The sequence below is a fragment of the Nematolebias whitei genome, chromosome 13, assembly GCF_014905685.2.
Source record: "Nematolebias whitei isolate Nwh7 chromosome 13, NemWhi1, whole genome shotgun sequence".
NCBI classification, from domain to species: Eukaryota; Metazoa; Chordata; class Actinopteri; order Cyprinodontiformes; family Rivulidae; genus Nematolebias; species Nematolebias whitei.
The window spans coordinates 1,314,456-1,342,227 of record NC_056510.1 but is presented as its reverse complement, the minus strand read 5'-3'; the positions used below and the strand labels follow the sequence as shown (position 1 = coordinate 1,342,227).

At 46.1% G+C, this 27,772-nt stretch overlaps 1 protein-coding gene across 1 annotated transcript in view; it reads right to left on the bottom strand.

The window, feature by feature from the left end:
* Positions 1-553: 553 nt before the first annotated feature.
* ttll4 (tubulin tyrosine ligase-like family, member 4) overlaps positions 554-27,772 on the bottom strand; it is a 28,500-nt gene continuing 1,281 nt past the window's right edge. The window contains exons 2-21 of the mRNA XM_037686743.1: positions 26,655-27,267; positions 25,481-25,904; positions 22,085-22,247; positions 21,924-22,012; positions 21,242-21,287; positions 18,864-18,982; positions 17,285-17,395; positions 16,411-16,487; positions 16,142-16,336; positions 14,273-14,355; positions 14,079-14,207; positions 13,880-14,002; positions 13,705-13,803; positions 11,894-12,028; positions 11,690-11,824; positions 10,800-10,896; positions 10,517-10,727; positions 9,155-9,222; positions 1,783-1,850; positions 554-1,702 (exon numbers count right to left, since the gene is read on the bottom strand). Coding sequence (XP_037542671.1) covers positions 1,585-1,702; positions 1,783-1,850; positions 9,155-9,222; positions 10,517-10,727; positions 10,800-10,896; positions 11,690-11,824; positions 11,894-12,028; positions 13,705-13,803; positions 13,880-14,002; positions 14,079-14,207; positions 14,273-14,355; positions 16,142-16,336; positions 16,411-16,487; positions 17,285-17,395; positions 18,864-18,982; positions 21,242-21,287; positions 21,924-22,012; positions 22,085-22,247; positions 25,481-25,904; positions 26,655-26,870 — 2,706 coding nt within the window. The 5' untranslated portion in view covers positions 26,871-27,267 and the 3' untranslated portion in view covers positions 554-1,584. The remainder of the gene's footprint in view (positions 1,703-1,782; positions 1,851-9,154; positions 9,223-10,516; positions 10,728-10,799; positions 10,897-11,689; positions 11,825-11,893; positions 12,029-13,704; positions 13,804-13,879; positions 14,003-14,078; positions 14,208-14,272; positions 14,356-16,141; positions 16,337-16,410; positions 16,488-17,284; positions 17,396-18,863; positions 18,983-21,241; positions 21,288-21,923; positions 22,013-22,084; positions 22,248-25,480; positions 25,905-26,654; positions 27,268-27,772) is intronic.

The window sequence follows — 27,772 nt, the reverse complement described above, 5'->3', positions numbered from 1 at the left end:
GTTTTAAATCTTAGACCACAATGTCATTGTTTTAAATCTTAGACCACGATGTCATTGTTTTAAATCTTAGACCACGACGTCATTATTGTCTTAAATCATAGATCACGATATCATTGTTTTAAATCTTAGACCACGATGTCATTGTTTTAAATCTTAGACCACGATGTCATTATTGTTTTAAATCTTTACAATGGTCCGGTCGCTCCTCGGAGTTTGACTTGATGCAAATGATGTTGTTGTGAAAAGCTTCTCAAACACTGACTCCGCCCCCTGACCAAATAGTGACCGACAGTGTTCTGACGTCACGTTTTGGTGCCGGCTCGGCCCGGTTGGTACCACAGAGCCAAGGGTTCTGAAAAAAGGGACCAGTTCTACGTACTGTTTCTAATGGAAAAGGGTGTGGTTTAGTCAGGTGCGCTCGGTGGTCCGAACAACAAAGACCAGTTGTCTTCTAGAAGCCTCCCAAGAGGACCCGGCCCGTGTTTGATCTCCAGAACCAACAGAACCACAAGAACGTTCAGCGTTTCCTTCAGTTTTAAACAAACGACACATCTGCAGCACAAAGCAGGTTTATTTCTGGAGTGAAGCGTGTTAGTAAAATATCACCCAGAATAAAAACATCCTGTTAAAACAAGCGTTCTTCTCCTGCTGGACTAACTGGGTTTGGTTAACAGAACCTGCAGCTGAGAGCGGGTCAGAACCAGAGCTGGACTCTGCAGAGTGTTTGAAGAAAATTTATTTTTATTTTGACACAAAATGTATCTTTTTTAATTTGTTCTGTTCTGAACCAGGTTCTGAACCAGGTTCTGAACCAGGTTCTGAACCAGGTTCTGAGCCTGTCTGAGCAGCTTCACAGATCTGACCCGACCCAGTTCATCCAGAAGTGTTGGACCGGAACCAACACTTCTGGAGTGAAGACGGCTGAGAGGACAGAACCCTAATGGACCGGGTCGGGTCAGAGTGTAGCTTTGGTGCTCCAGAACCAGACTGGTCCAAATATTCTGAGCGGGTCCAGAACCCAACAAGTCCAGAACCACAGTGACATTCTGTGGACCAGAACATCAACTGATCTGAGCCCGGTCAGAACCTGCTGCCGGGCTTTTAGAATCTGAACAGTATAGACCCAGTAAAGGCCTGACCCGGTCAGCAGAACCGAACGCCAGGTGTGATCTGTAGACTTCCTCCTCAGAACCATCCGGAACCAGAAATGCTCAGACTGCTCTTACTCAGAACCTGGTTCTGCTGGAACAAGAAGAACCTTCAACACATCTGGAAACATCAGCACGGCACCACCTGGACTCACGTCAACCCGGGTCGGTACCGATCGCTCTCCTCCAGCAAGAATCACATCAAAGAACACAGACTGGTGCAAAAAGTTCTGGATGAGCAGACCCGCTCCAGTGCCCGACGGTAGAACGAGCTCTCTGGGTTCTGGTGAGCACGACAGAGCAAACAGGAAACAGAACTGGTGGACTTCAGAACTTATTTATGGGTCAGTCTGACCCAATACAGCAGCCCTCTCTGAAGCAAACCGGATCCTGCGCCTGGTTCTGGTCCTGGACACCGTCAGAGCAACGTGAAGTTCTAGGGGCTTCCACAGGTGCTGCTGGTCCCACTGCTGGTCCCACTGGTTCCAGGACCCGGAACAGAGGCAGCGTCAGAACTGATGTCCTCTGAGTGGAGCTGGAGGTGGACCAGAACCCTGCAGGTCCAAACACAAACACCTGACGGGTCATTCTGCACACGTTGGATCAAACCCCCACAATGCAACGCAGTGTGTACCTGGATCTGGAGGGGCTCGTCTCTGCCGGTCCCTGAGGTCCAGACCTGGCGCTGCTGCTCTCGGACCACTGCAGGAACACAAAGACAACCAAGTCAGCAGGAGGTCCAAACATGTCCCCCGTCTCCAGAACATCAGGATCAAACTGAATCCAGATGTTCTGTGAAGCTCTCAGAGGGTTCTTACAGAATGTTAGGAACAAACGGCATCATGAAGACCAAGGAGCCCAAGGAGACCAAGGAGCACAGCTGACAGATCATACCGACGACATACTGACGTCACGAGCGCCGCAGCATGGCTGCAATGACGGGAGCTTCGCTTCGACTCCATCTTTTTTTGTTCCTCTTGTTCTTGTTTTAACAGTTTTTGCGCCTACACTGCACACCCACGCTACGAGGATGACCACGACCCACTGTGGAGTTTTCTGTGTCGCTGCCTTGCCATCGTGGTTCCGTTCCCGGCCCCCCTCCAGCCTCAGGCTCCGGCCTGTCATGGCGGCCGTCTCCATGATCCTCCACCTGACTGTATGGACCCAACTATACGGACCTGTTCTGCTCTGTGGGGAAAACCTGGGATGTTCTGCGTCTGCTGGACCCGGTTTTGGAGGACAGTCTGTGAGGGCAGCTGCTGACCGGACCTGCTAACAAGACCAGACCAGAACCATGCTGCTGGAAGAACGTCACTGTTAACTGAACCACACTGTACATGTTTTTCTTTTTCACTTTTGCAGCCTTGTTTTTAGTATTTTAGTAGTATTTTTTTGTATGTTTTTAGTATTTTAGTAGTATTTTTTTAGTATGTTTTTAGTATTTTCGTAGTTTTTTTGTGTTTTTAGCATTTTAGTAGTATTTTTTGTATGTTTTTAGCATTTTAGTAGTATTTTTTAGTATTTTCTTAGTATTCACAGTACATTATTAGTATTTTCTTAGTATTTTTAGTACGTTTTTAGTATTTTAGTAGTATTTTGAGTATGTTTTTAGTATTTTAGTAGTATTTTGAGTATGTTTTTAGTATTTTAGTAGTATTTTTAATATGTTTTTAGTATTTTTGCTCCATGTTTATTTCTTGTTGTTGTTGTTGTTGTTTTGGCAAGTTGAGACGGTTCTTCTCGTCCTCATCATTTCATTGTTGACCTTGTGTTGATTTTGCATATGACCAAAGCTGACATGTCAGTAACGTGGTTTAAATCAGTCAGGTGGGAAAACGTTCTGAATCAACTCTTGAACGTCACAATTGTTGTCCTGTTGTTGGATGTAACTTCCTGCTCGCTCTCGACGAAGACGGTCGCTTCACCCGCTCCTGCCTCCCTCCTGCTTTTTGCTCTCGTCCTGTGAATCTTTTTCAGAGCCTCTCTCTACACATCTTCTGATCGGTAAATCATGGATCTGATCAGCTGGTCTCTCAACACAACTGGTAAAATTTTCTTGACGAGAAGACAGGGTGAAGGTGAGCCCTCCTGCCCTGAAGGGACGTTCACTTCGGGATACACCATGGATTCCTGGGGCCAGTGGAAGATGGTGTGACCATCCGTATTGTCTGTTGAGGATGTAGAAGATGCGTACATAATTGGATTTATGATAGAGGGATTTCTGCTTTTTGGAATCGGCAGGTTTCTGGCTTATCAACAAATTCAGAAGACGTTGGCAGCGGATCTGTCAATTGAGAGGCAGCCTGCCATGTGTGAAGGAATGTGCCGTGCCGTGCTTCGAGCGCCCAGACTCCGATGCTTGTGAGCTAAGCTATAAGCTGGACGCCATTTCTGAGAATCGCAGGCCACTTGCAGCTTCTGGAACTTGCTGGCGTGAAGGATTCAACCTAAGGGGAGGCTACAAGTACGGCCCGGCGGAATGACCATAAAATTTGGCTGTTTGGATTCACCGTTGAGAAGTACCAGCAGAACTTTTGAAAGCAGAGTCTGCCTGTCCCAAAACAGTTGTCAAATCTGGCTTCCCCGCTTGGTGCTTCACCTTGAATAAGCCAGCTATCTCCAATTTCTCCCAGACGTTATAGGAATAATGATGAATAATGATGCTCCTCCCCTCCTCCTACCCCCCCACCCTGAGGACATCTGTGGCCTTATCAGAACTGAACCGCTGATAGACACTGTACCATCTTATCAGAACCATGGAACTTCCTGGCAGTGTCCACGGACAACTCACCGCCTTTGTTGACCTCCTCATGCGTAAATGTATTATGATGTCATTGTATGTTGCTGTTTATGTTGCAAGGTCTTTTTTTGCAACTTTCACACTGTGCCCCAGCCAGGACATGGTGTGATTTTTTTTTTTTTTTTTTACCTCCTCCACCCTCTTGTGTTCTCTTTTCCTAATCTACTTTGTGTGTCTGTGTGTAACAGGTCTCTCTTGTAAATGAATGAAACAAACTGGGACACTGAGTACACAATTTTGTTACACCTCAATAAAGACAATAAAGAACCTTGAACTTGAAACAGATTTTGTTGATCTGTGCTGCTGCAGAGTAGCTGCTGTTGGTCCCTGCAGAGTTTCTGTAGTTTCCAGTAGTAAAGCTGTGTGTTCTCATTTTCTTTGCTGAACTTGTGAAGCGTTATGTCTAGAATAGTTGGAGTTGATAACATAACTGAGACTTGGACTTGTGTATAAATGTTCAGTGATAAAACATAATGCTAATCACGTTAGCTTCCATTTGGTGTTTTCAGTGTTAAGTTAGCATCCATGCTAAATCCTGGACAGCAACCTGTGAATATTGGCGTTTATCTGAACGCCCCCACATACTTGGGCGTTATTTAATCCACGTAGGTCCGTGAGTACTTGAGGCAGACTCAATGCGGACTCGAAGTGGACATCCGCTGGTCGTGTCCGCACAAAGACCAATTTTTATGACCGCGTACTCGGTGTCGCAAAATAAACTGCCTGGTGACGGACTGTTTTGTTTGCAACACCAACCACTCTCTGTGCAGCGCTGACAGGTGTACAGAGGCCGCCCTGGTGGTGAAGAAACGGGGCTAAATGTCCAACTAGCTCATCAAACTTGCTAGAAACTATTTGAAAATATTCTAGATGTTTCTCGCTGTCCATCGTCTTCATGTCCTTCACCATTGTATTAAATTGCCCTTCTTCATCCCTGGTCTGGTTTATGTACCACCTTCTTTTTTTTGTTTTGTTGCCAAGAGCATATGAGGATCTGCGGTGGAAGTGGTCTCCAGCTACAAGTACTTGGGTGTGCACCTGAACAACAACCTCAGCTGGAGCAACAACACCACCAGCCTGATGAAGAAAGCTCATCAGAGACTCTACTTCCTCAGACGGCTGAGACGAGCTGGTCTGGAAGCTCAGTCCTCACCTCCTTCTACAGGTGTGCAGTGGAGAGCATCCTGTGCTCCAGCATCAACGTGTGGCATGGAGGCTGCACAGCTGCAGAAAGAAAAGCTTTGCAGAGAGTGGTGAAGGCTGCACAGAAGATGTTGGAGTCAGTCTCCCCACCATCACAGACATCTACTGTCTACTATCAGGGACTTCCGGTAAGATGGCGCCCGTGTGCATGGCTTGCAATCCACCTCTGCTGATGGTGTTCGGATTATTTCTGTTTTGTTTGTTTTTATCTGTGGCATAAATTCTCTCCTCATGTATGACCGACAACAGCTTCTGGATCTTCGTTTTTCTGTCACTGATGTCGCTTATTTAGACCATTATCAGCGTACGTCTAGCTTTGAGCTGAGCGTCTTTGAACTCGGACATTCACCTGCGACTTTATTTGCACTCGTCTACCGCCCACCTCGGTCTAAGGATTTCATAGATGAGTTTTCTGACTTCTTGGCTGAAATCACACCAAAATATGAGCATGTTTTCATTATTGGGGACTTTAATTTGCACGTGTGCTGTCCTGAGAAGCCCTTGGTTAAGGACTTTTTAGATTTATTGGACTCATTTAATCTAACTCAGCATGTAAACGGTCCCACCCAAGAGCGCGGACATACACTGGACCTTGTTTTAACTCATGATATGACTGTTAATAATCTTGTTATTGGCGATAATGTTTTTTCAGACCACATGCCAGTCCAGTTTGAGTTCACCCTCCCCCATCTAACTCCTAAGTCGTGCATTTCTACACGTAGCACTCGGACCATTAACCACTTCACTGCCGCACGCTTCACAGATGTTTATAACTCTGAAATGATCATTCAGCTCCCAGTGTTTCTCACCACCACGGAGGAGCTGACATCCCAGTTCAACTCTGTCTGCTTAAAGACTCTGGATCATGTTGCGCCTGTTAAAACTAGAAAATCAAAACTCAGAGCAGAACCTTGGCTGAGTGACGTCACCAAGGCCGTTAGGCAGCAATGTAGGAGGGCGGAGCGAAAGTGGAGGAAAGACAGGCTGCAGGTCTCTTTCCAGATACTTAAAGAGAGTTGGCGCTGTTATCAGAAAACAGTGAAAGCTGCTAAATCCAAATACTTCTCTGATATAATTACCTCAAACTCTCACAACCCACGTGTCCTCTTCTCCACCCTAAACTCTGTTCTCCACCTCACTGAACCACCACCTCTGGAAGCCTCGACTGAGCTGTGCGACAACTTCTTACATTTCTTTGTGGAAAAAATTGCGACCACCAGGGCTCTCATTTCCCCTCCAACTCATGACCCATCCATCCCACCTCAATCTGTAGCTCCTTTTGACCATTTTGAACCCATCACTCTATCTTCTCTAGAGCAGGTCATGTGCAACTTGAAACCTTCTGGTTCCCCCTTTGATGTGGTCCCCCCTCGACTACTAAAGGAGGTGTTTCCAACTCTAGGTCCGTCCATTCTTGATATAGTAAACAGTAGTTTATCCACTGGTGTGGTGCCAAAATCCTTTAAACATGCTGCTGTCCAGCCTCTCCTAAAAAACCAAACCTTGACCCCTCAGTCGTTTCCAACTTCCGGCCTGTCTCCAAACTCCCATTTGTTTCTAAAGTACTGGAGAAAATAGTCGAGTCCCAGTTGAAGTGCTTCCTGGAGGATCACGCCATCTTAGAGCTTTTCCAATCTGGCTTTAAACCTCTCCACAGCACTGAAACTGCCCTGCTGAAGGTCTTTAACGACATCTTCAGATTCACAGATACCGGTGATTCTGTGCTGCTTGTCCTGTTGGACCTCACAGCCGCCTTTGACACCATCGACCATGAGATCCTCATTGCTAGGTTGGAGCAGTGGGTGGGCATCACAGGGTCAGCCCTCAATTGGTTCAGATCCTACCTCGCTGACAGATCCTTTTGTGTCTCCATCAAGGATTTTAGTTCTGCAGTGACAGAGCTTAAATGGGGAGTTCCGCAGGGGTCCATCCTGGGCCCTCTCCTATTCTCTTTATACCTGCTGCCGCTTGGTGCTATTTTCCGGAAACACAACATGCCCTTCCACTTCTATGCCGATGACTGTCAAATTTACTTCCCCCTAAGACACAATGGTACATGCTCTATTCAACCGCTGCTCAACTGCCTGGCTGACATCAGGGACTGGATGGCTTTAAACTTCTTAAGTTTCAATGAAAAGAAGTCTGAAGTCATGTTGTTCCCTCCCAACGACACGATCACAAACCACTGTATCGACCTCTCCGCTCCAACCCTGTCAGAAAAACAAAGAGTCACTAATCTGGGAGTGATAATGGACCCTTCCCTGAAACTTAACAGTCATGTAAACATGATTGTTAAATCATGCTTCTTCCAACTGAGGCGGCTGTCTAAACTGAAGCCCATATTGTCCAAAAATAACCTGGAGACAGTAATACATGCATTCATTACATCTAGGCTTGATTACTGCAATTCACTCCTGTTTGGTATCAGTCAGACCTCCATTGCACGACTACAACTGGTCCAGAATGCAGCAGCCCCATTTTTAACCAGTACAGGCAAAAGAGAGCACATTACACCAGTTTTGGCCTCACTGCACTGGTTACCAGTTCACCTTCGAATCCAGTTCAAAATACTCATGTATGTCTACAAATCACTGAACAGTGTCGCCCCCCCCCCCCCCCCCCCCCCATATCTCTCTGATCTGCTACAACCGTATGTCCCACCACGCTCCCTGAGGTCAGCGGACCAGTTGCTCCTCACAGTTCCAGGAACTCGTCTTAAGCGCAGAGGTGACAGGGCCTTCTCTGTAGCAGGACCAAGACTTTGGAACGAGTTACCTCTGCTTGTCAGACAGGCCCCTCCCTCTCGGTTTTCAAGTCCCGTTTAAAAACTCACTACTTTTCAGTAGCTTTCAACACCAGATGATCTGTGTTTTGATCCTGTGTGCTCCACACTGGTTTGTCGTCATTATCTGCATTATTTTTATGTCTATATTCTGATTTACCTCATTTTGTATTTTGCTTTGTGTGTTACCTGTTGTTCTGTCTGTACAGCACTTTGGTTGGCCTTGTCGCTGTTTTAAGTGCTTTATAAATAAAGTGGTATGGTATGATATGGTATCTACACCTCCAGATACAGGAAGAGGGCCACCTGCATCATGAAGGACCACACTCACCCCGCACACACACTTTTTGCCCCGCTCTCCTCAGGAAGGAGGTTGAGGAGCATTAAGTGTAGAACCACTAGACTGAGGAACAGCTTCTACCCTGAGGCTGTTAGACTCATTAATCTCTAACCAGAATAATCACTGTGAAAAATCGCATCATGTTGCTGCTGATCTGTTTCATGTTGCTGCTGATCTGTTTCATGTTGTTGTGTTCATTCGTGCTCATCTGCTCACACAGACTCATGTTTGTGCTGCTGTTTGACGTATTGTTTTTATACTATTTGTGCTTAGTGTATTTTTAGTTGACGTTTTTCTTAGTTCATATCTTAGATGTTATTACTGTTTTTCTTTAACATTTTATTTTTGGCTGTAACTGGGACCCTGTGTACATAATTTTGTTCCATCTCATGTACCACATGTGGTGCGAGTGACAAATAAAAAAAACTTTGACTCTGAAGAGGTAAGTGATTTATCTGTTTAAATAAAGTTTGAATGAATAAATAAACTAACAGCTTACTACAGGAGTCCAGGACGGGTCAGAACTCAGACAGGTGAAGGCATAGATCTGCGAGTGTTCTTCAAAGCTTTGTAATAAATATGAAGAAGTCTACGTCTGATCGTTTTGAGGATCTCTTTTTCTCCTGACAGACCCTACCAGGGGCAGTGGCCCCCAACAGCTCAGCTCCTAGGATCAATCAGGAGCAGACTCCTCAGTCACGATAAGGTAGCGACTCACCGAGGAGCCCAGCTGATTTGTTTAAGCTCTAATTTTCCAAACTTAAATTGTTGAAAAGCTTCCTGAGAGCACCACTTTTAAATGGCTGGAATATCCCTTTAAATAAAACACCTGTTCAGAGTAACAATCAGTCTGACTTGTACAAAGAGTTCCAGGTTCTCACCTTGTGGGCCGGGTCATTGGTTCCAAGATGGACGCCTTTTTCACAGTGGCTCCTCAAAATGTGGATAGCTGCAAAGAAGACAAATGTCTCACAAAGACGGACTGGGAAGTCCCAGAGGGTCAGGACGCGTCTTCAGGTCTCCACTTTAGAGATCAGGACAGACTTGAAACAACATGACCACCTCCTTCTTATATCAGCATTCAAACTCAAATTATAAATATTTTACTCAGTGTAATACTGCAATACACGTAAAATAACCTGTATTAGGCAATACTATTATTATTATTATTAATGTAATATATTACATTAATAATATATTATTATATTAATAATAATATAATTATAATATATTATTAGATAATGACAATAATAATATATTATCATTAATATATTATATTAATAATAATATAATAATAAATTATTATTAATATAATAATAATATATAATATTAATAATAATTCAATTCAATTCAAAAATACTTTATTAATCCCAGAGGGAAATTATTTGTTGTTGTAACTCGTTATCCTCATTTCATTAAGAGATGTTATAGATGCTGATGCTGTAGACAGGAAGGATCTCTTGTAAAGGTCCATCCCACAGTGGATCCTAAGAAACTGGCTGCAGATGCCGTCTGATCCGTCCACCCAGACTCAGCTGGCCTCTCGGTTCCTCTGGACTGTAGGACCACCAGAATGCCGGGCAGAACTCCTCCCAGAGCGATAACCACTCCTCCCAGCAGTCTGCCGAGCACCTCGTCACTGCGGACAGCCAACTGTAGGTGCCGAGGGACGATCCTGTCCTCCTGCTGTCATGAGCCGTGTTTCCTGCTAGTTCCAGGATCTCAGTGGTCAGGCACTCGAGCACAGCTGGCAGGTAGATGAGAATGCATCCACAGAACATCCTTTTCAACTCATTTGAGATTTGGGGCTGTAGTTGAGATATTATTTGAGCTTTTGAGATGTTAATCAGCTGCTGTTGTTGTAGAAAACTGCCTTGTTGCCATGGTTACGCATCATAACAAATGTCCAAAACTAAAAAAGTTTCAGTAAAAATCTTTTCAGCTGCACAGTAAAATGTGTTTTACATCAAGAAAAAGAGGAATTAAAGCTTCCAAAAGCAAAATCTCAGAATGAAAATGTATAATATATATATATATATATATATAACATAATATAATAATAATATAATAATAATATATTATTAGTTAATTATACTAATATATTATTATAAATAATAATAATATATTATTATTTATAATAATTGTTGGTAAATAAAGACCTGAATTAGTTTTTTGCTGTGAAGCTGAGGTCTGCTCAGAGTCCGACAGCGTGATGGAGTCAGAAGCATCGGGTCGGGTCGTACCTGCGGAGCGGTCCTTCCAGAACCTCTGCTCCCACTGATCCAGCAGGATGTTGTTGTATCTCAGACACCGGAAGAAGCGGAGGTAGCGCGACGACGACGGCGAAGGGAAGACGCGCTCGAACTCTCCTCGACGGCTCAGCTCGTCCTCCGTCTCTGCCAGCGTGCGGACGTCCTCTGGAGTCAGGACGTCCAACACCGAGGACAGCACGTCCTGACAAAGACAAGAGACTTGGTCCTGAGAGTTGTCAGAGAAGAAGCAAAGTGTCAGGATCATGAGTGTTACCTGGTCAGTGAAACGCTGAGACATGAAGAAGGACCGCTTCCTCTGCTCATCAACGCACACTTCAGCTCCGGTCCACTCTCTGGTGCCTCCACACAAACTGCACACAAACACAGAACCTGTCCAGAACTTCACCTGGAGAAGAACAACACAAGAGTCCAGGCCTGCACAAGTGCAGCAAGAAGAGCCAGGACCAGACCCAGAACCAGTACAGAAAGCTGAATGATTGGGTTTGCTCTGAGCGATATCGAAGCATCTGGCAGCACGGACGTCCTTCACGCGTTTCTTCATGAGCTTCAAACCTGCGGCTGATTTAAGGACAACGTCGTCTTTCATTTAGTGCACGTGGCTCAGCTGTGCTCTGTAATCCAGAGTTCATGGTAATCTTCACTCACTGTGTCTTTTAATCTGACTGGGTTTGTATTTTATTCCTTTGGTGCTTTTTAACCTGTATGGTTTTTAAAGTTCTTTATAAATGAAGTTGGATTCCAGTCTGGGCTCATTGTGTCAGAAACAGTGTGTTGGGGCTCCACTTACTGGGAATGAAACTTTTCCCCAGTCCTTACTGGAAACACTTGGGTCTATATGAACCTTTGCTTCTATAAATAGATTTGTACTCTGACTCTGTTTCGAGTCTTTCCATGAGTTGGTACATGAAGAACATTTCTCAGATACCTCCTAACTGCTCACAGTCAGTGTTCCTTCAACCTCTCCACTTCATGTCCACACGAGCTGACTGGACCGGCGCCGCCTACACTTCTGTTGGTGTGGACGGGCCGGTGCGTGGCGGTCACCTGACAGGTTCCTGCTGCTCCAGCAGGGAACACAGCCTTCACCATCAGACCTCACTGCTCCCTCAGGATGCAAGCAGAGGAGATGCGGTGCCTCCTTACCTGCTGGTGGAGCTGGAGGAGCTGCTGCAGAAGGAGGTCTCCTCTCTGGTGGGAATCCTGAAGCCAGCCAGGTTCAGCAGATCTCTGATCATCTGACCTTTGATGGAGACGTCCAGCGCAGAGTTAGAATGGAGGCTGGAGGAAAGACACCACCGTTAGATGTGCTACAACACACGTGTGTGTGTGTGTGTGTGTGCGTGTCACCTGGGTGATATGTTGACCTCCAGGATCCAGGGCTTCAGGTTCTCATCTAGCATGATGTCAAAGCCAAAGAGCTCGTGGCAGCTGTAGGAGGTCTTGACGTGCATCTTCAGCAGGTTGTTGACGTACGGCTCAGACCTGAAGACCAAACAGGACCTTCATTCATGACCTTCATTCATGACCTTCATTCATGACCTAAGATTCATCTTGTCTGCTGGATTCCTCAGATAGAGAACTTTACTAATTGGCTTTTATGTGAATGTTCCTGTAAAGTGTTCTGAGACAACTTTGTTGTGATTTGGCGCTTTATAAATAAACTGAATTGAATTGACCTTCATTCATGACCTTCATTCATGACCTCTGTCACCCCTCCTCCTTCTTCATTAAGTTTTCATTCCTGCTCCACCTGCAGATTCAGGAAGTTCTGCTTAGGAACAGGAAGCTACGACTTGGACATACGGCACATGATCAGACCTGAACAAGCAGATCTAGTTTTCATTTGACCTTGATGTGTGACCTTGACCTTGGATCTGGGGTGACAAAGGTGTACACGACACCGTCCAGCGAGGATGTACAAGAAGTTTCAGTAAATTACATCAAGACTACACCACGATACTCCTGCCTGATACTGATGAAGTAAGCAAGGAGCCTTTATGGACCTCTACAGCTCAGGTCGGAGGTTCAAACCCCAGCCGGTGTTCCCAAACATCCCCTCCCACAGACTCCTAAGGTCTCATGGCCATCTGTGATCCACATTATTGATTTGGTTGATTGGTTTTAGATACAAACATCTTTATAAATGTTTTATTAACATCTGACGCTGTAACGTCGCAGCAGTTAGACATGAACTCTGATCAGATGAAACAAAAACTATTTAGAGCACAAAATACTGTTGACTCTGAGCAGCACATCAAGAACTGTGGAAGGGTCAGCAGGTGTATGGCAAGCAGTTGTGTTGTATAATCAGCACCGTTCTGACAGCACGTGTCCACGTTGGCCCTCACCTGCTGTGTCAACCTGTCACTCATGCCGTTTCTGCAGAAGATTTTTAATTCTGTGAATTCCGCAACAAATCCATATTACAGAAACTAGATGTTTCTAGAGGTCTCCACTAGAGAGCTGGATAAACAGGTCCTTCTCAAAAAATTAGCATATTGTCGAAGCATCCTGGGCCTCCATAACACCTCAGCAGTGCCACAGGCTGATTGCCTCCATGCCACGCCGCATTGAAGCAGTCATTCATGCAAAAGGATTCCCGACCAAGTATTGAGTGCATAACTGACCATGATTATTTGAAGGTTGGTGTTTTTTGTATTAAAAACACTTGTCTTTCATTGGTGGGATGAAATATGCTAATTTTTTGGGACAGGCATTTTGGGTTTTCATGAGCTGTATGCCATAATCATCAGTATTAAAACAATTAAAGACCTGAAATATTTCAGTTGGTGTGCAATGAATCTGAAATATATGAAAGTTTCATTTTTATCATTACATTATGGAAAATAATGACCATCACAATATGCTCATTTTTTGAGAAGGACCTGTAGATAGGTAGAGAGATGGATAAAGAGATGAAGATAGACAGATAGATAGAAGTTAATAATTAATGTAGTACTCTCTACCACCTTGTGCATATTGTGTTTGTTTCAAATCTGTGTATTCTGCTTTTTACATCATTTCATGAATTTTTTCTGATGGATGAATTGATTTGATTGATTGATTGATTGATTATGTATCTATGTCTCTATCTAAATGAATAATCAAAGGGAGCAGAGTCCAAACGGTCCTGGAGCTCACCGTCTCCTGGTACTTACGCTATAACAGTTTTGATCACAATGTCTTTAATCTTGTCCCATATCTGGGTCGTGTTGATGCCTTTGGACCCGAGATGCTGCCACAGCGCCTTCAAAGCCCTGAAATCACACGAGTTTCATGTTTAACAACGTTTGGTGACCAGAACTCTTAGACCACACCCTCCAAAGCATTTACCATTTGTGTCCTTGGCAGGCCTTGTCGTCGCTGTTCGTCTGATACTCGGAGTTCTTCTTGTTCACGCTGTAGTTGGTCAGATGCATGAACTTGTTACTCAGAGTCTTCATGGAGGACGAGTATCTGAAAGTCACAGAGGCATCTGTCTGCATTGTTGTCATTTCACAATAAAAGGCTGCGGAGCGTGCTGGAGTCTCACTTGCAGCTGGCGAAGCGGACCAGTCCGTCAGAGAACATGTAGACCCTGAGCGGGTCGTATGAGGTCACGTAGACGTAGATCCTCAGGTCAAACTTGTTCCCACCGATGAGGTAAGGCTTGTGAAGGTACCTGCAACAAACGACACGTTTCAGAGCAGAAACAGAGGAAACCCATCAGGCTCTGGTCGGGCTTACTTTTGGACCAGCAGAGGCCTTTTCCGTGGCATCTGGCTCCACTTGTGGATCACTTGGATCCCCGTCCCTCTGGCTGAGGCGGGCTGGTGGACAAAACAAACACGTCGTGCAGGAAGGTGAACATAATTCAGAAGTACAGTCTGAAACGGAGACATCAGTGATGGAGCAACAGCAGGTCAGCTCTTTGAGAAGCAGCTACATGGACTCCATCAGAACTCTAGAGATAAATCAGTCTCAGAAGTAGTCACGCAAGACTCAAACACACACATTTACATACATAAACAAACACATCAACAGCTTTTCAAATGTATGCATTTCAAAATGCTCCAGCAGGAACATTCTTTGTTACACATTGTCAAACACGTGCACAAATCAGCTGCTGTGCACGGATCAGCTGCCTGTGACTTTTAATGGTCCAGATTAACAAAGTGATGGTGCGTTCAAGGCTCGAAAAAAGCTGGGACGTCTTTATGCTGGTGAAACTTCTCAATCATACAGGACGTGTTTAATCAGGTCTCTGTTGTTAACGAGTCCTCGAGACTCAATGAGACCAACTGTAGAAATAAAGTGGAATGATGGTAAATACAAAACGCTGCAGACAAAACATCTGGACTTTATTTATAACTGAAGACGTTTCACTTCTCATCTGAGGAGCTTCCTCAATTCAAACAGCAGAGTGTGGTTCCAGTTATAAAGCTGAGCTACATGCAGATGGCCCTCTCACTCCTCACAGCAGGGGGTTGTTAGAGTCGTTGTTATTAGAATCGTTGTTGTTAAGAGTCGTTGTTTAGAGTCGTTAGAATCGTTGTTAGAGTCGTTGTTAAAAGTCGTTGTTGTTAAAAGTCGTTGTTAGAGTCCTTGTTAGAATCGTTGTTAGAGTCATTGTTGTTTAAAGTCATCGTTAGAGTCGTCGTTAGAGTCGTTGTTGTTAAAAGTCGTTGTTGTTAAAAGTCGTTGTTAGAATCATCGTTGGAGTCGTTAAGAGTCGTTGTTGTTAGAATCGTTGTTGTTAAAGGTCGTTGTTAGAATCGTTGTTAGAGTCGTTGTTAGAATCGTTGTTAGAGTCATTGTTGTTAAAAGTCATCGTTAGAGTCGTCGTTAGTCTGACTCAAACCCACACAAGCTCCTCGGATGACAAGACAAACGTCTTCAGTTACAAAATAAAATCTGGTTGTTTCTTGTCTTGAACTTTTTGAATTTACCAGATTTACATTTCTAACTTGACACAGTAGCTCAAAAGTCACATTCACAGGCAGCAGATCCGTGCGCAGTAGCTGATTTGTGCACGTGTTTGACAATGTGTAGCACAGACTATTCCTGCTGGTAACTTTTTAAAAGTGTGTACATTTGAAAAACTTGATGTATTTGTGGGTCTTGCTCGTGTGACTACTCTTGTCTTTAGAGTTCCTCCCTGATCCTCCAAACGGAGTGTTGGTCTCTGCAGGTGACACCAACATCTCAGAAGTTCTTCATAAAACTACTTTGTGAAGATCAGACAAACGTTTAAAGCCCAGGATCAGCGGTCTCATGCTGCCTGCTGGTAAAGCTGGTCTTTTCTGTTGGACTCCTGGCAGGGACCAATGCAGACATGTTCCTGTTTTTAGTTTTATACATTTGTCTTGGAATCTAGCTGTTTTTTTGTTTTGTTACCTTTTTCCTTTTAGCCATCCTATTTGTTAAAAAAAAACAAAAAAAAACTGTAGTATGAGTTTTTATAACTGCTTATTGTTGTTGCTGTTGTCCATTGTTGTCATCTTTCTTTGTTGAAATCAGGTCTCTCTTGTAAATGAGTCCTCGAGGCTCAATGGGGTTTACCTGTAGAAATAAAGGTTGATTGATTGTGTGATATTGGGAGACAACAGAACCTACAGGTTTGACGATCCACTTCTGCTTGGAGCCTCTGTCCTCCCAGGTTCTGCGCAGCAGCTTGATGTCCTGAGGTAGGATGAAGGTTCGAGGTATAAAGTTGAACTCTTGTTTGCCAAACTGAAGCTGCATCTTGGACAGATTCCTCCACAGACGGTCCTTCCTGCCGATCTGAAACGTTCCTGGGAAATGGTTCAACTACAAAACAAGAAAGGCTACATTAATGGTGGACTTTGTGGGAGCACTAACTGGGATCAGTTCCAGGTTCTCACCTTCTGGTGCTTTCCGAGCGCTTTGAACCCAGGGGACCTCATGTGGTGTCCCCAGCAGCCCAACCAGTCGTGGCTTTCTGCATCAAGCAGGAGCAGGAATCAGTCAATGAGACAAACATTAAACACTTCAGGAAACGATGTGATGAAAATGATGAAAAGATGTGGATTATTGATCATAACGCTGAGTTTACTTAAAAAAGAGTCTGAAAGGCTGCGCTCCCCGTTAGAGCAACTGAAATCAACCAGGTGACGCGCCGGCGTCAGTCAGAACAGTTACTTTTAGTCGATTAAAACGGGAAAATATGAGTCAATAAACGATTGACAGAACTCGTTTTTGAAGATTAGTGAAAAAATCTGAACATACAGAATTTATGATCTGAAAACCAAAAACAATCGGACCCTGACCGTGAAGCAGTTCAGGTTACGAAATATCTTGGATCTGAAGATGTCACATGGAAGGTCAAAGACCTTATTTGAAATATGACCTTGCTTTGTGACCTTGACCTTGTGCCGGGGGTGAGGAGAAAGGTACGCGACCCCTCGTCTAATGATGATACACCTGTGCATCAACTTTCATGAACTTATCTTGAGCGGATCACAAGTTATGGTCTGGACAAGAAAAACCTTGTTTGAAACATTTGGCCTTGATCTGTGACCTTGACCAAAAGGCTGAGATGATGAAAAGACTACACAACCCCCCATGTAGTGGTGGTATGAATGTGCACTGCAGAAAGCAGCCTTTCGTAGTTCCAGGTGGTTCTGAACGGCTCCACTGCACCAGACTGGACTTGCAGCCAGCGGCACGCCAACAGGAGCTGCAGCGCTTCCTACTTCCTGTGTGAAACTGGCTCAGGTGACAAAGTGCGACACTCACTCTTGGTGACTTTGAAGTGAGAGCGGTCGATGGCGTGCTTGACGATGTTGGGCGTGACGGAGCTCATCTTCCACTTCAGCAGCCGTCCCTCTTCAGCAGGAAGCAGCTCCACTGCAGAAGAAACACGCTCGTTCCTCAGAGAACATCAACATTACAAAGTCTCGAACGTTCTGCTCACATCTGGCACTTGAACTGGAAGAGATCAGGAGAGTTGTGACTGGAGCCCGACCCATACGGACAGTGGGCTACGATCCATACAGATACTGGACTAATGCCAATAAACGACGATGTCCACCCCCAACAATCTGAACAGCTTCTTTGAAACCTGTCTTCACTCTTCAAGTCTTCAAACACACTTCCCAACATGCGTTCACATTTTCTGTCCTCCACTATTCTCCATAAAGTTATCAAGTGTTACAAAATATACATTTAACATTAAACGTTCTTCCTGTTCACTGTTAAACAGTCACGTGTGGTGAAGGTCTGATGAGTGTCGACCGCAGCAGACTTGAGTTTTCTTTAAGTAAAGATTTCAGACAAACATTTCATTGAGGACGACAAAGATAAAGTTATTAACTGATATATTTTATGTCTACGTTAGATTTACTGATCTGGATACAGTTTTACAAGACAATAGTCTATGCTATGCTAGGTTATCTAGGTGGTGGATGGGTTCAATGCAGAGACAATTTCAACATTGTATGGAAACATACAGTGATGACAATACATACACATCATTATTATTATTGTTGTTGCTGTTGCTGTTGTTATTATCTAAACGTTAGCTTGCTAACCTGAGAGGCACGTAGTTAAAGACAAGCAGGTTGGAGCATTGAAGAGAATTTATTGTTGATTTATTTACAGATCAGTTCAAATGAACTCACCAGGCTCTGTTCAGTCAAATACTCTACAGCATGTGGGACATAAAGGGACGGTCATCACCGACACGATATGTTCCCAAACGTCTATATGGACCTAAAAGTATCGGCCCTGCTGACATATTGGTCGAGCTCTATATTAAACGTTTAAGGTTTAAACGTGCAGCTACACACAGACTGTCAGGGAGCAAGAAGCAGGACAGCAGGTGACTTCAGAGAGCTCGGTTTTAGAGGAAACACGCAGGAGTTGAACCTGTAACCTGATCAGACACCATCACAGCTGCTTAATTAGATGAATATAAAGTGACAGAACGCTGCTCGGACTGATGCTCTGTGACTGACACCTGACAACACAGAGTCCAAGCAGCTGAAAACAAGCAGAACATCCAGCCTGCATCAGCCCGCAGCACTTTTTAAAGGCGTCCAGGTCCCTTCAGTTCGGCGGGGGGCTCTGGATGGACCGTGGGCACACTATGCAGACAAAAGGGGTCAGACAACCTCCTGAAGCGGTCCAACTGAAGACGAAACACACTGAGGTGGCTCAGAGCTGGTCAGGCGATTGCTCAGGGTGGACCTTGGAGACATCTGAACCACCCTTGGATTATTAACAGGTATGTTTTTATCTAAGGGCCATGGAGTTGGGCCCACCTTGTAGATGGTTTGACGTTCTGCTTTATTTGAACACACGTTCAGGCACTGACCTTTCTCATGGGCTGTGCTGAAGTAGAGCGTCGGAGGAGTGAGCGGGAACAAACTGGGAATGAGCGCCGGTCGCTCTTCTCGATCATCGTGGGCCTCCAGGATCATCGGTTCCTTAACACTGAAGGAAACATTTCACATCAAGTTACATTTGAATCATTTCATCAAATCAAGACGAGATTAAAACAAAAACAATGCAATCTCAGATTAAACACGAGCACTGCAGTGACTCGACACACACCCACAGGGATAAAACCTCGGTGAACTTTAACCTTCTCACAGTTAAACAACAGTTTAGTGCATGTCCAGGTCTCTGAGCAGGACACCGAACCCCCAACTGCTCCCCGGGCGCTTACACACCTGCCCACAGCTCCACCTGGGTGTATCCCAGGTGTGATGGTTCAATGCAGAGAGCTGATGTCATCATTGTGTGGGAACATACAGTGATGACATCACACATGATGACATCACACAACACTTATTACTGTAGAAATATGCTGGTGGTCATTTTGTAGTTTGACATGGCCACACAACGTCTGATAGACCTTCTACATGCAGCCACACAACAGAACGAACTTCAGTTGCTTAGTTTGCAACTTATCCAGCTCACAAGACACACGGACATATATGGTGGCAGCCATCTTGGATCTTGACTTGGCAACCTTCTTTTTTTAAAGGAACATTTCTTATGCCTGGCTGCAGCCACACACCGAAATGGAAGTCAGTACCTCACTTGTTTTTTCAAATCATCATGTCACAACATCCATGGTGTTTTTAATTCCCCCCTCCCCTCCACGATGGGGGACAACGAGACATTAGACAAACAGCCAAATATTAAAAAACAGCTGTTAACATTAATAAGAACCAGATGAAATGGAGTCTCTTCTCAAACATCACGTGCTGTGGTTAACTTGACGTTATGAAGCTGTTTGGCTCTTTAAAACTGAATATTAGACATCTGACCATGGGAACATCTCACCCCACCCTCTCCTGACATCCTTCATCAGATCCTACAGATCCAGACCGGAGCCGTCCCCAGCAGGGCTCGGGTCAGCCGGTAATTAAACAGACCCACCTCATCAGGTTACCCCACTCATGTTCTACTAACAGGTTCTGGCATCAGGTTCTGCTCCGCTTTGTAACACGACGTGTCTGTAACGTGATGCTGGAGAGGAGTTCAGTGATGGAGGGGCCATCTTAAATTCATCATCAAGATGTTCAGTGATGGAGGGGCCATCTTAAATACATCATCAAGATGTTCAGTGATGGAGGGGCCATCTTAAACACCATAACACACAACGAACACACGAGAAACACTCACATGACAGGCATAAAGGGAGAAGGAAAAACTCAAGTCCAGGTTCCACCACGAGCAGGTTCAGTTTACAGCTGGATCCATCAAGGTATCTGACCCCACAGAGCTTCAGCTACTTGTCAGGGTGAGTGGGGGTTTGAGTTGGGGGGGGGGGGGGGGGGCTGTGTATACAAACCTAAACAAACGGACCCACAATAGTCCGATCCAGGCAGTTTTAGCAGAGTATCCGCTCCAGTCGTTGGTGGGGGGTTCTAATGTTGACAACAACAATAACGCACAATGAAGCAGAGCTTTCCACCACGCTCTGCTGCTTCCACACACAATACACACACACACACACAGAACCACACAGAACGCTGCTCGTCAGGCGGGGGCCGTCCATCAGTCAGAACCTGCGGGTCAGGGAGGAGGACCTGAAGCTTCTGCAGAACAACAAAGAACTCCTGCAGGGCCACAATCTGTAAAACTTTACTTTATCTTTTTGACATTTAGGCTCAGAAACTAAATCTGTTTGTTTGTCAAGTCCAAACATGGAGGTCGTCACAGACTGGGTGAAAAGACGTGTCCATCCATTAACCTGTCTAAATAAAGGTTGAATGGATCCTCTGGTTCTAGACTCAGGCCTCGGGGCAGCAGCTGGATCAGGTCCAGACAGCCGTTCACAGCCTCCTCTTCAGGAGAACTCCAAGCTGTTCCCAGACCAGCTGAGGGACAGAGTCTCTCCAGTGTCCCGAGTCTTCCCCCATGTCTCCTCCTAGTTGGACATGTTCAGACCACCTCTGTAGGGAGGTGTCCAGGGTTCATCCTGACCAGATGCCTGAACCTCCTCAGCTCTGGATGAGGAGCGGCAGAGTCTCTCCTGGAGAACTGAGCTCCTCACCCCATCTCTAAGGAGACGCTGGTTGTTGTTGGCCAAGTGTTCAACTTTCATCGTTTCACTTCCAAACTTGAAAACAGACACGTTGCTGCTTGTGGTGAGCTCAGATGTGAGATGTTCTGCACAGATGTTCTGCGCAGGAGTTGCTACCTTTACATGGAACAAGAAGCACATGCCGAGTGTTTTACCTGCAGAGGAGCGGGGCGGATGCTGTGGACGAAGCGTCTGAATCATCTGAGGAGAACAACATGGACAGAGGAGTCAGTGAACTTCGGCAGTGTCCAAACACCAGAACCATGGTCTTCAGCTCAGACCTGAACCAGATGATCATCAGCACAACCAGCAAGAGAGGAGGAAACATTTCTAACTCTATTCTCGACCCACTGGAGGAAACTTACTGGAATCTGTCCTGAGATGAAGTCGTGGGTTTCCTGCTGTGTTAGAACTGTTTGTTTGTTTGTTTGTTTTCTTCCACTAATGTAAACAACATCTTAATAGATTACCATCAGCTGAAGTTTACTGAACTTTAGTTCAGGTTAATGCAGGAGAATCTGAGTCCACGGCCCAGTTTGAAGAAGGGGGGCTTAGGGATGAGTCATGAAGTCCAACTGTCAGGTTCATCATCTCAGCTGGGGGGGAACTCTTTCACAAGATGTCTCAGTCCAGGACTTGACAAAGACCGAGGTGATGTAGTAACAGAGGCTAAACGGTTGATATGTGACAAACAGACCTCAGGGCTGCATCTCAATAATGTGATGAACTAATGAGTGAGTGGCCACCAGATGTGTCACTCGTCTTTAATAACCTGAAGTTTACATGTTGTCTTGAAGGTGAATCTGGGTGAGAAGAATGATTCTATTTTGATCGTACCATCATCACTGCCGGCGTTCTCCTGCTCCTCCTGCTGCTCATCCTGCTGCTCATCCTCCACTTCATCCACCTGCATCAAACACTCAGAGCTGGAACAAACAAAACAGTCAGAAGAAGCAAACAATGAGGAACATCTGCCTGACTGGAGATCTGCTACTCACCCTGACTGCTGAGCCTCTCCAACCAGATGCTCCTCTGTCAGTGAGGTGGAGGAGGACAGGGAGGAAGATGAAGAGGAGGATGGTCCCTGTTTAGTGAGGTGGATGGTTGAGATCTGAGAGGTGACAGAACCAACCAGAGCTCTTGCAGGACACGAGGCCACATCTGTCAGAGAGGAGCAGAGTCAGGAGGGATGGAGCGATCCAGATGCTGAGTCTGGCAGAAACTCTTAAGGTCATGTGTCACTGGGCTGGAATTGTTGGGAGATGGGCTGGTGACTCAAACAACAAGAACATCAGGAAATCCACACCCTACCTGCCTCAGACCAGTTTCAGACCACAGCAAATAAACATTCAATTTAATCCAGTTAATTTCTGCAGCTCCAAGTCCCAACAGGTCGTCTCAGGACACGGAACAGAAACAGACTTCCATCCATCCATTTTCTTCCGCTTATCCGGGGTCGGGTCGTGGGGGTAGCAGCCTAAGTAGGGAGGCCCAGGCTTCCCTCTCCCCAGCCACTTGGGCCAGCTCTTCCGGGGGAATCCCGAGGCGTTCCCAGGCCAGCCAGAGAAACATAGTCTCTCCAGCGTGTCCTGGGTCTTCCTCTGGGCCTCCTTCCAGTGGGACGTGTCCAGAACACCTCACCAGGGAGGCGTCCAGGAGGCATCCTAAACAGATGCCCGAACCACCTCAACTGGCTCCTCTCGACGTGGAGAAGCAGCGGCTCTACTCTGAGTCCCTCCCGGATGATCGAGCTTCTCACCCTGTCTCTAAGGGAGAGCCCAGACACCCTGCGGAGAAAACTCATTTCGGCCGCTTGTATCCCAGATCTCAATCTTTCGGTCACAACCCAAAGCTCGTGACCATAGATGAGGGTGGGAACGTAGATCGATCGGTAAATTGAGAGCTTCACCTTTTGACTCAGCTCTCTCTTCACCACGACAGACCTGTACAGCGCCCGCTTCACTGCTGATGCTGCACCTATCCACCTATCGATCTCACGCTCCATTTTTCCCTCATTCGTGAACAAGACCCCGAGATACTTGAACTCCTCCACTTGGGGCAAGACCTCCTCCCTGACCCGGAGAGGGCACTCTACCCTTTTCCGGCTCAAGACCATGGCCTCGGATTTGGAGGAACTGATCTTCATCCCGGCTGCGTCGCATTCGGCTGCGAACCGCTCCAGGGAAAGCTGTAGATCATGATCTGATGAAGCCAATAAGACCACATCATCTGCAAAAAGCAGAGAAGCGATCCTGAGGCCACCAAAACTGATCCCCTCAACACCTCGGCTGCGCCTAGAAATTCTGTCCATAAAAGTTATGAACAGAATCGGTGACAAAGGGCAACCTTGGCGGAGTCCAACTCTCACCGGGAACAAGCCTGGTTCATAAAGAAACAGACTTAATGAACAATAATCAGTGAAGTTCTGTATCTGAGGAAGCAGCAGGTTGAGTTGAATCTTCACTTCATCAGTCTCTCATTCTGAGCAAGAACAAAGGAGACAGTGGGAAGAAAAAACTGTCTTTAACAGGAAGAAACCTCCAGAACCAGACCCAGGACGAGCGTCCATCTGGACGTTTTAAAGACGTATTTGGACACCCAGATAATAAACCATTGCAATAGTCCAGTCTACATGTGACAAATGCATGGACCAGTTTTTCTGCATCGTTTTTAGATCATTGATGGAGAAAAAGGTGGAAGGTGGTTCTGGTGACATCGTTAATGTGGGACAACACCACCTGCAGCCTCAAACACAAACATGTAAAGCCCAGACCTGATGGATCTGTTAGCCCTCAGAGTAGGTGACAAAGGTGAATTCTCAGCTACTACCACAAAATGCTCCCTCACCCTAATAGTTGCCAAATCCTTCGAAGAATTGGTCATGACTCACATCAAAACAACCATCAACATCAGTGTGGACCCTCATCAGTATGCATACCGTGAGAACCAATCAGCAGAGGACACCATCTCCTCTGTGGTCCACACTGCTCTCAACCACCTGGAGCAGAAGGACCACTACGTCCATATGCTTTGTGGACGTCATGTCCGCCTTTAACACCATGATTCCCCAAACTCTTATGGACAAACTATCCACACTAGGACTAAGCCCTCCATTTGCAACTGGGTACTAGACTTCTTAACAAACAGACCACAGTCTGTGAGGATCCACAACTTCTTCTCCTCCACCATAACCCTCAGCACTGGCTCTCCTCAGGGATGTGTGTTGAGCCCCCTACTGTTCACTCTGCTCACGTATGATTGTGCAGCTACCCATCCAGGCTGTCACATTGTAAAGTTTGCAGATGATACAGTGGTGGTGGGATGCATCACAAACAATGATGAGTCCAGCTACAGGCAAGAGGTGGAACACCTGGAGAGCTGGTGCAAAGAGAACAACCTTGGAAGTGGTCTCCAGCTACAAGTACTTGGGTGTGCACCTGAACAACAACCTCAGCTGGAGCAACAACACCACCAGCCTGTTGAAGAAAGTTCATCAGAGACTCTACTTTCTCAGGCGGCTGAGACGAGCTGGTCTGGAAGCTCAGTCCTCACCTCCTTCTACAGGTGTGCAGTGGAGAGCATCCTGTGCTCCAGCATCAACGTGTGGCATGGAGGCTGCACAGCTGCAGAAAGAAAAGCTTTGCAGAGAGTGGTGAAGGCTGCACAGAAGACGTTGGAGTCAGTCTCCCCACCATCACAGACATCTACACCTCCAGATGCAGGAAGAGGGCCACCTGCATCATGAAGGACCACACTCACCCAGCACACACACTTTTTGCCCTGCTCCCCTCAGGAAGGAGGTTGAGGAGCATTAAGTGTAGAACCAGTAGACTGAGGAACAGCTTCTACCATGAGGCTGTTACTCATGAATCTCTAACTAGAATAATTACTGTGAAAAATCACATCATGTTGCTGCTGATCTGTTTCATGTTGCTGCTGATCTGTTTCATGTTGATGTGTTCATGCGTGCACATCTGCTCACAGAGACTCATGTTCGTGCTGCTGTTCACCGCAATGTTTTAATGCTGTTAGTGCTTAGTGTATTTTAGTTGATATTTTTCTTAGTTCATATCTCAGATGTTATTACTGTTTTTATTTGACATTTTATTGTTGGATGTAACTGGGAACATATTGTTGTTCCACCACATGTACCACATGTGGTGGAACAACAATAAAGAATCTGTGACTCTGACAATGTTTGCACGTCTGACTCAGTTAGAGCCTCTTTAGTTTTGCTCAGGTCGATAAGCTGCATCATCGAGCTTCAATCAGGTTCATTCAGAAACTTAATCAGTTATAAACAAACATCCAGTGATTACTTTCACAGTTTCATTAAAACCTGTTCTGTGGCTCATGAGATATTTTGCTAACAGAGGAACACAGACACCGATTACCTTCTCCAACATCCAGCCTTGTGGACTGCAGATGCTGAGCAGTTCTCATTCCAGCCGGCGTGGAGCTGGACAAAGAAGGACAGGGTGCTCTGCTCGTCCCCAGTGGACAGGGACTTTCTGAGTTCTGCCTGGTGCCGTGGAGCGACGCCCCAACATGGGGCTGGGTGTGTGTAGCTTCAGCTGCTGGGCCGCCTTCAACAAGCAGCTCATTGTCTGCAGTCACTTGTGTGTCCTGGACGTTTTGTGTCCCACAGAGTTTTACTTTAGCAGAGAAGCTCCTTCGAGCTGCTTTGCTTTGTCTTTGTGTGCTTCCTTCTAGTTTTGTGTTGTAGCTGGAGGAATTCTTCAACGGCACCACTCCCTGATTGGTACAAAGATGAAGGCACAGAGGAGGCGGTGAGGAGAAACAGTCAGCCGTGTCGAGCTGAAAAGACAAAACAAAGTTGAGGAGCAGAAAGAACGACTTGTGTCAAATCAGGTAAACCTGCACACCCAAGTGTCTGCTTCCAACGAGAGTGAAGAGGAAACAGTCTGTGGAGAAGATCAGCCTCCAACAAACGAAGCTCGTCTGAAAAGGCTTCATTAGGAGGGGCAGACCGCGCAATCCCTGTTCTCTATACAGCTGCTGAAGTTTAGCTCTTTGTGCCCGACACCAAGACGGTAAAGTGTAACCATCTGAAAATCTTAAAAACTCCATTTATTCACTATAAAACATGGCACACATCAAATGTTTAAACTAAGAGACTGCAGCAACACATCTGTAAACATCTGTTCCTGCAGCGACGCGTCTGCAAACATCTGTTCCTAGAGCGACGCGTCTGCAAACATCTGTTCCTGCAGCGACGCGTCTGCAAACATCTGTTCCTGCAGCGACGCGTCTGTAAACATCTGTTCCTGCAGCTACGCGTCTGCAAACATCTGTTCCTGCAGCGACGCGTCTGCAAACATCTGTTCCTGCAGCGACGCGTCTGCAAACATCTGTTCCTGCAGCGACGCGTCTGTAAACATCTGTTCCTGCAGCTACACATCTGTAAACATCTGTTCCTGCAGCGACGCGTCTGCAAACATCTGTTCCTGCAGCAACACATCTGGAAACATCTGTTTCTGCAGATGTTCCTAACGTTTTGCTGCCTTGTTGTGAAGCAGGGCATGGTTCTGGTCTGGAGCTGCTCACCGGTTCGGAGGCGTGTCCTTGGATCAGCAGGTCTTCATAACAGCTCGATGAGTCACCCCGACGGTTCCTTCCAGAACTGTTCTTGGGGTCAGAGGTCAGGCTGTAAGGCATTTTGGTGGGCACACCGGAGACCGGAGCAGCAGCGGGGGGGCTGGCTGCAGTGGTACAAGCCCCGAGTTCTCCCCCAGTCCAGGGGGAGAACTGGTTGGTGGGCATGGCACAGTGGTCTCAGGTCCTGGGTGGCGTCACAAAGCGAGTGAGACTGCTGCGGACCTCCTCCTCAGTAAAGGTTCTGTGACGTCAGCTCCAACTGGATGGACCAGTTCCCACAGCACTCATCCCTGCTGCACTGACAAGCGAGCCCCCCACCGCGGCTGCAGTTCAGAGGGGTCAACTTCTGCACGTGACGAGAACCGGCACGCGGGGACCAAGGCCGGCCCAAAGTTTAATCAAAAACGAAACAACAACCCTGAGGACATCAGCCGAAACAGACGAGGCAAGAAGCTGACGCTCCGTTCATCTTCTTAGCTGTAAGACTCGAAGGAACCAGGACGTGGATCGCCTCGGACCAGCCATGAGCTGCTTCACAGAAGGCACTGGACCAGTTGTAGACCTGAAAAAGTCCAGGTGAGAGGTAGTTAGCGTGAGAGGACCCAGGAACCCAAGGACTGACACGGTCTGTGGAAACAGGAACACATCATGAGCCTAAACAACTCACACAAAACCAGCAAAAACCATCGTCTTTTCTCTGCTGGAGACAAAAACTCAAAGAATGAATAAACTGTTGAAGGAACACCGATCGTCAGAGTCACAGCTGTTGGGGCAGCTGTGACTCTGACACTTTGCAAAGCATTTACATGTGTTGGTATGATCCTCATCTACTACCACACCAAGCCACCGCTCACCACCCCCTCCCTGAGGAATGTCCAACTGATAACCAGATGAACCAGCTGAAGAAACTTTGTGTCATCAATTCAGGACTCTTGGATTCTCAGTCTTTATTCTTGGTCATTCCCCGACATCCCTCGAGAATGTTTGTGGATCTCACCGGAGGACACTGGCTGATTATCACATCCTTATCAGAACAGTGTCCTCAGAGGTCCATCCTTATCAGAACA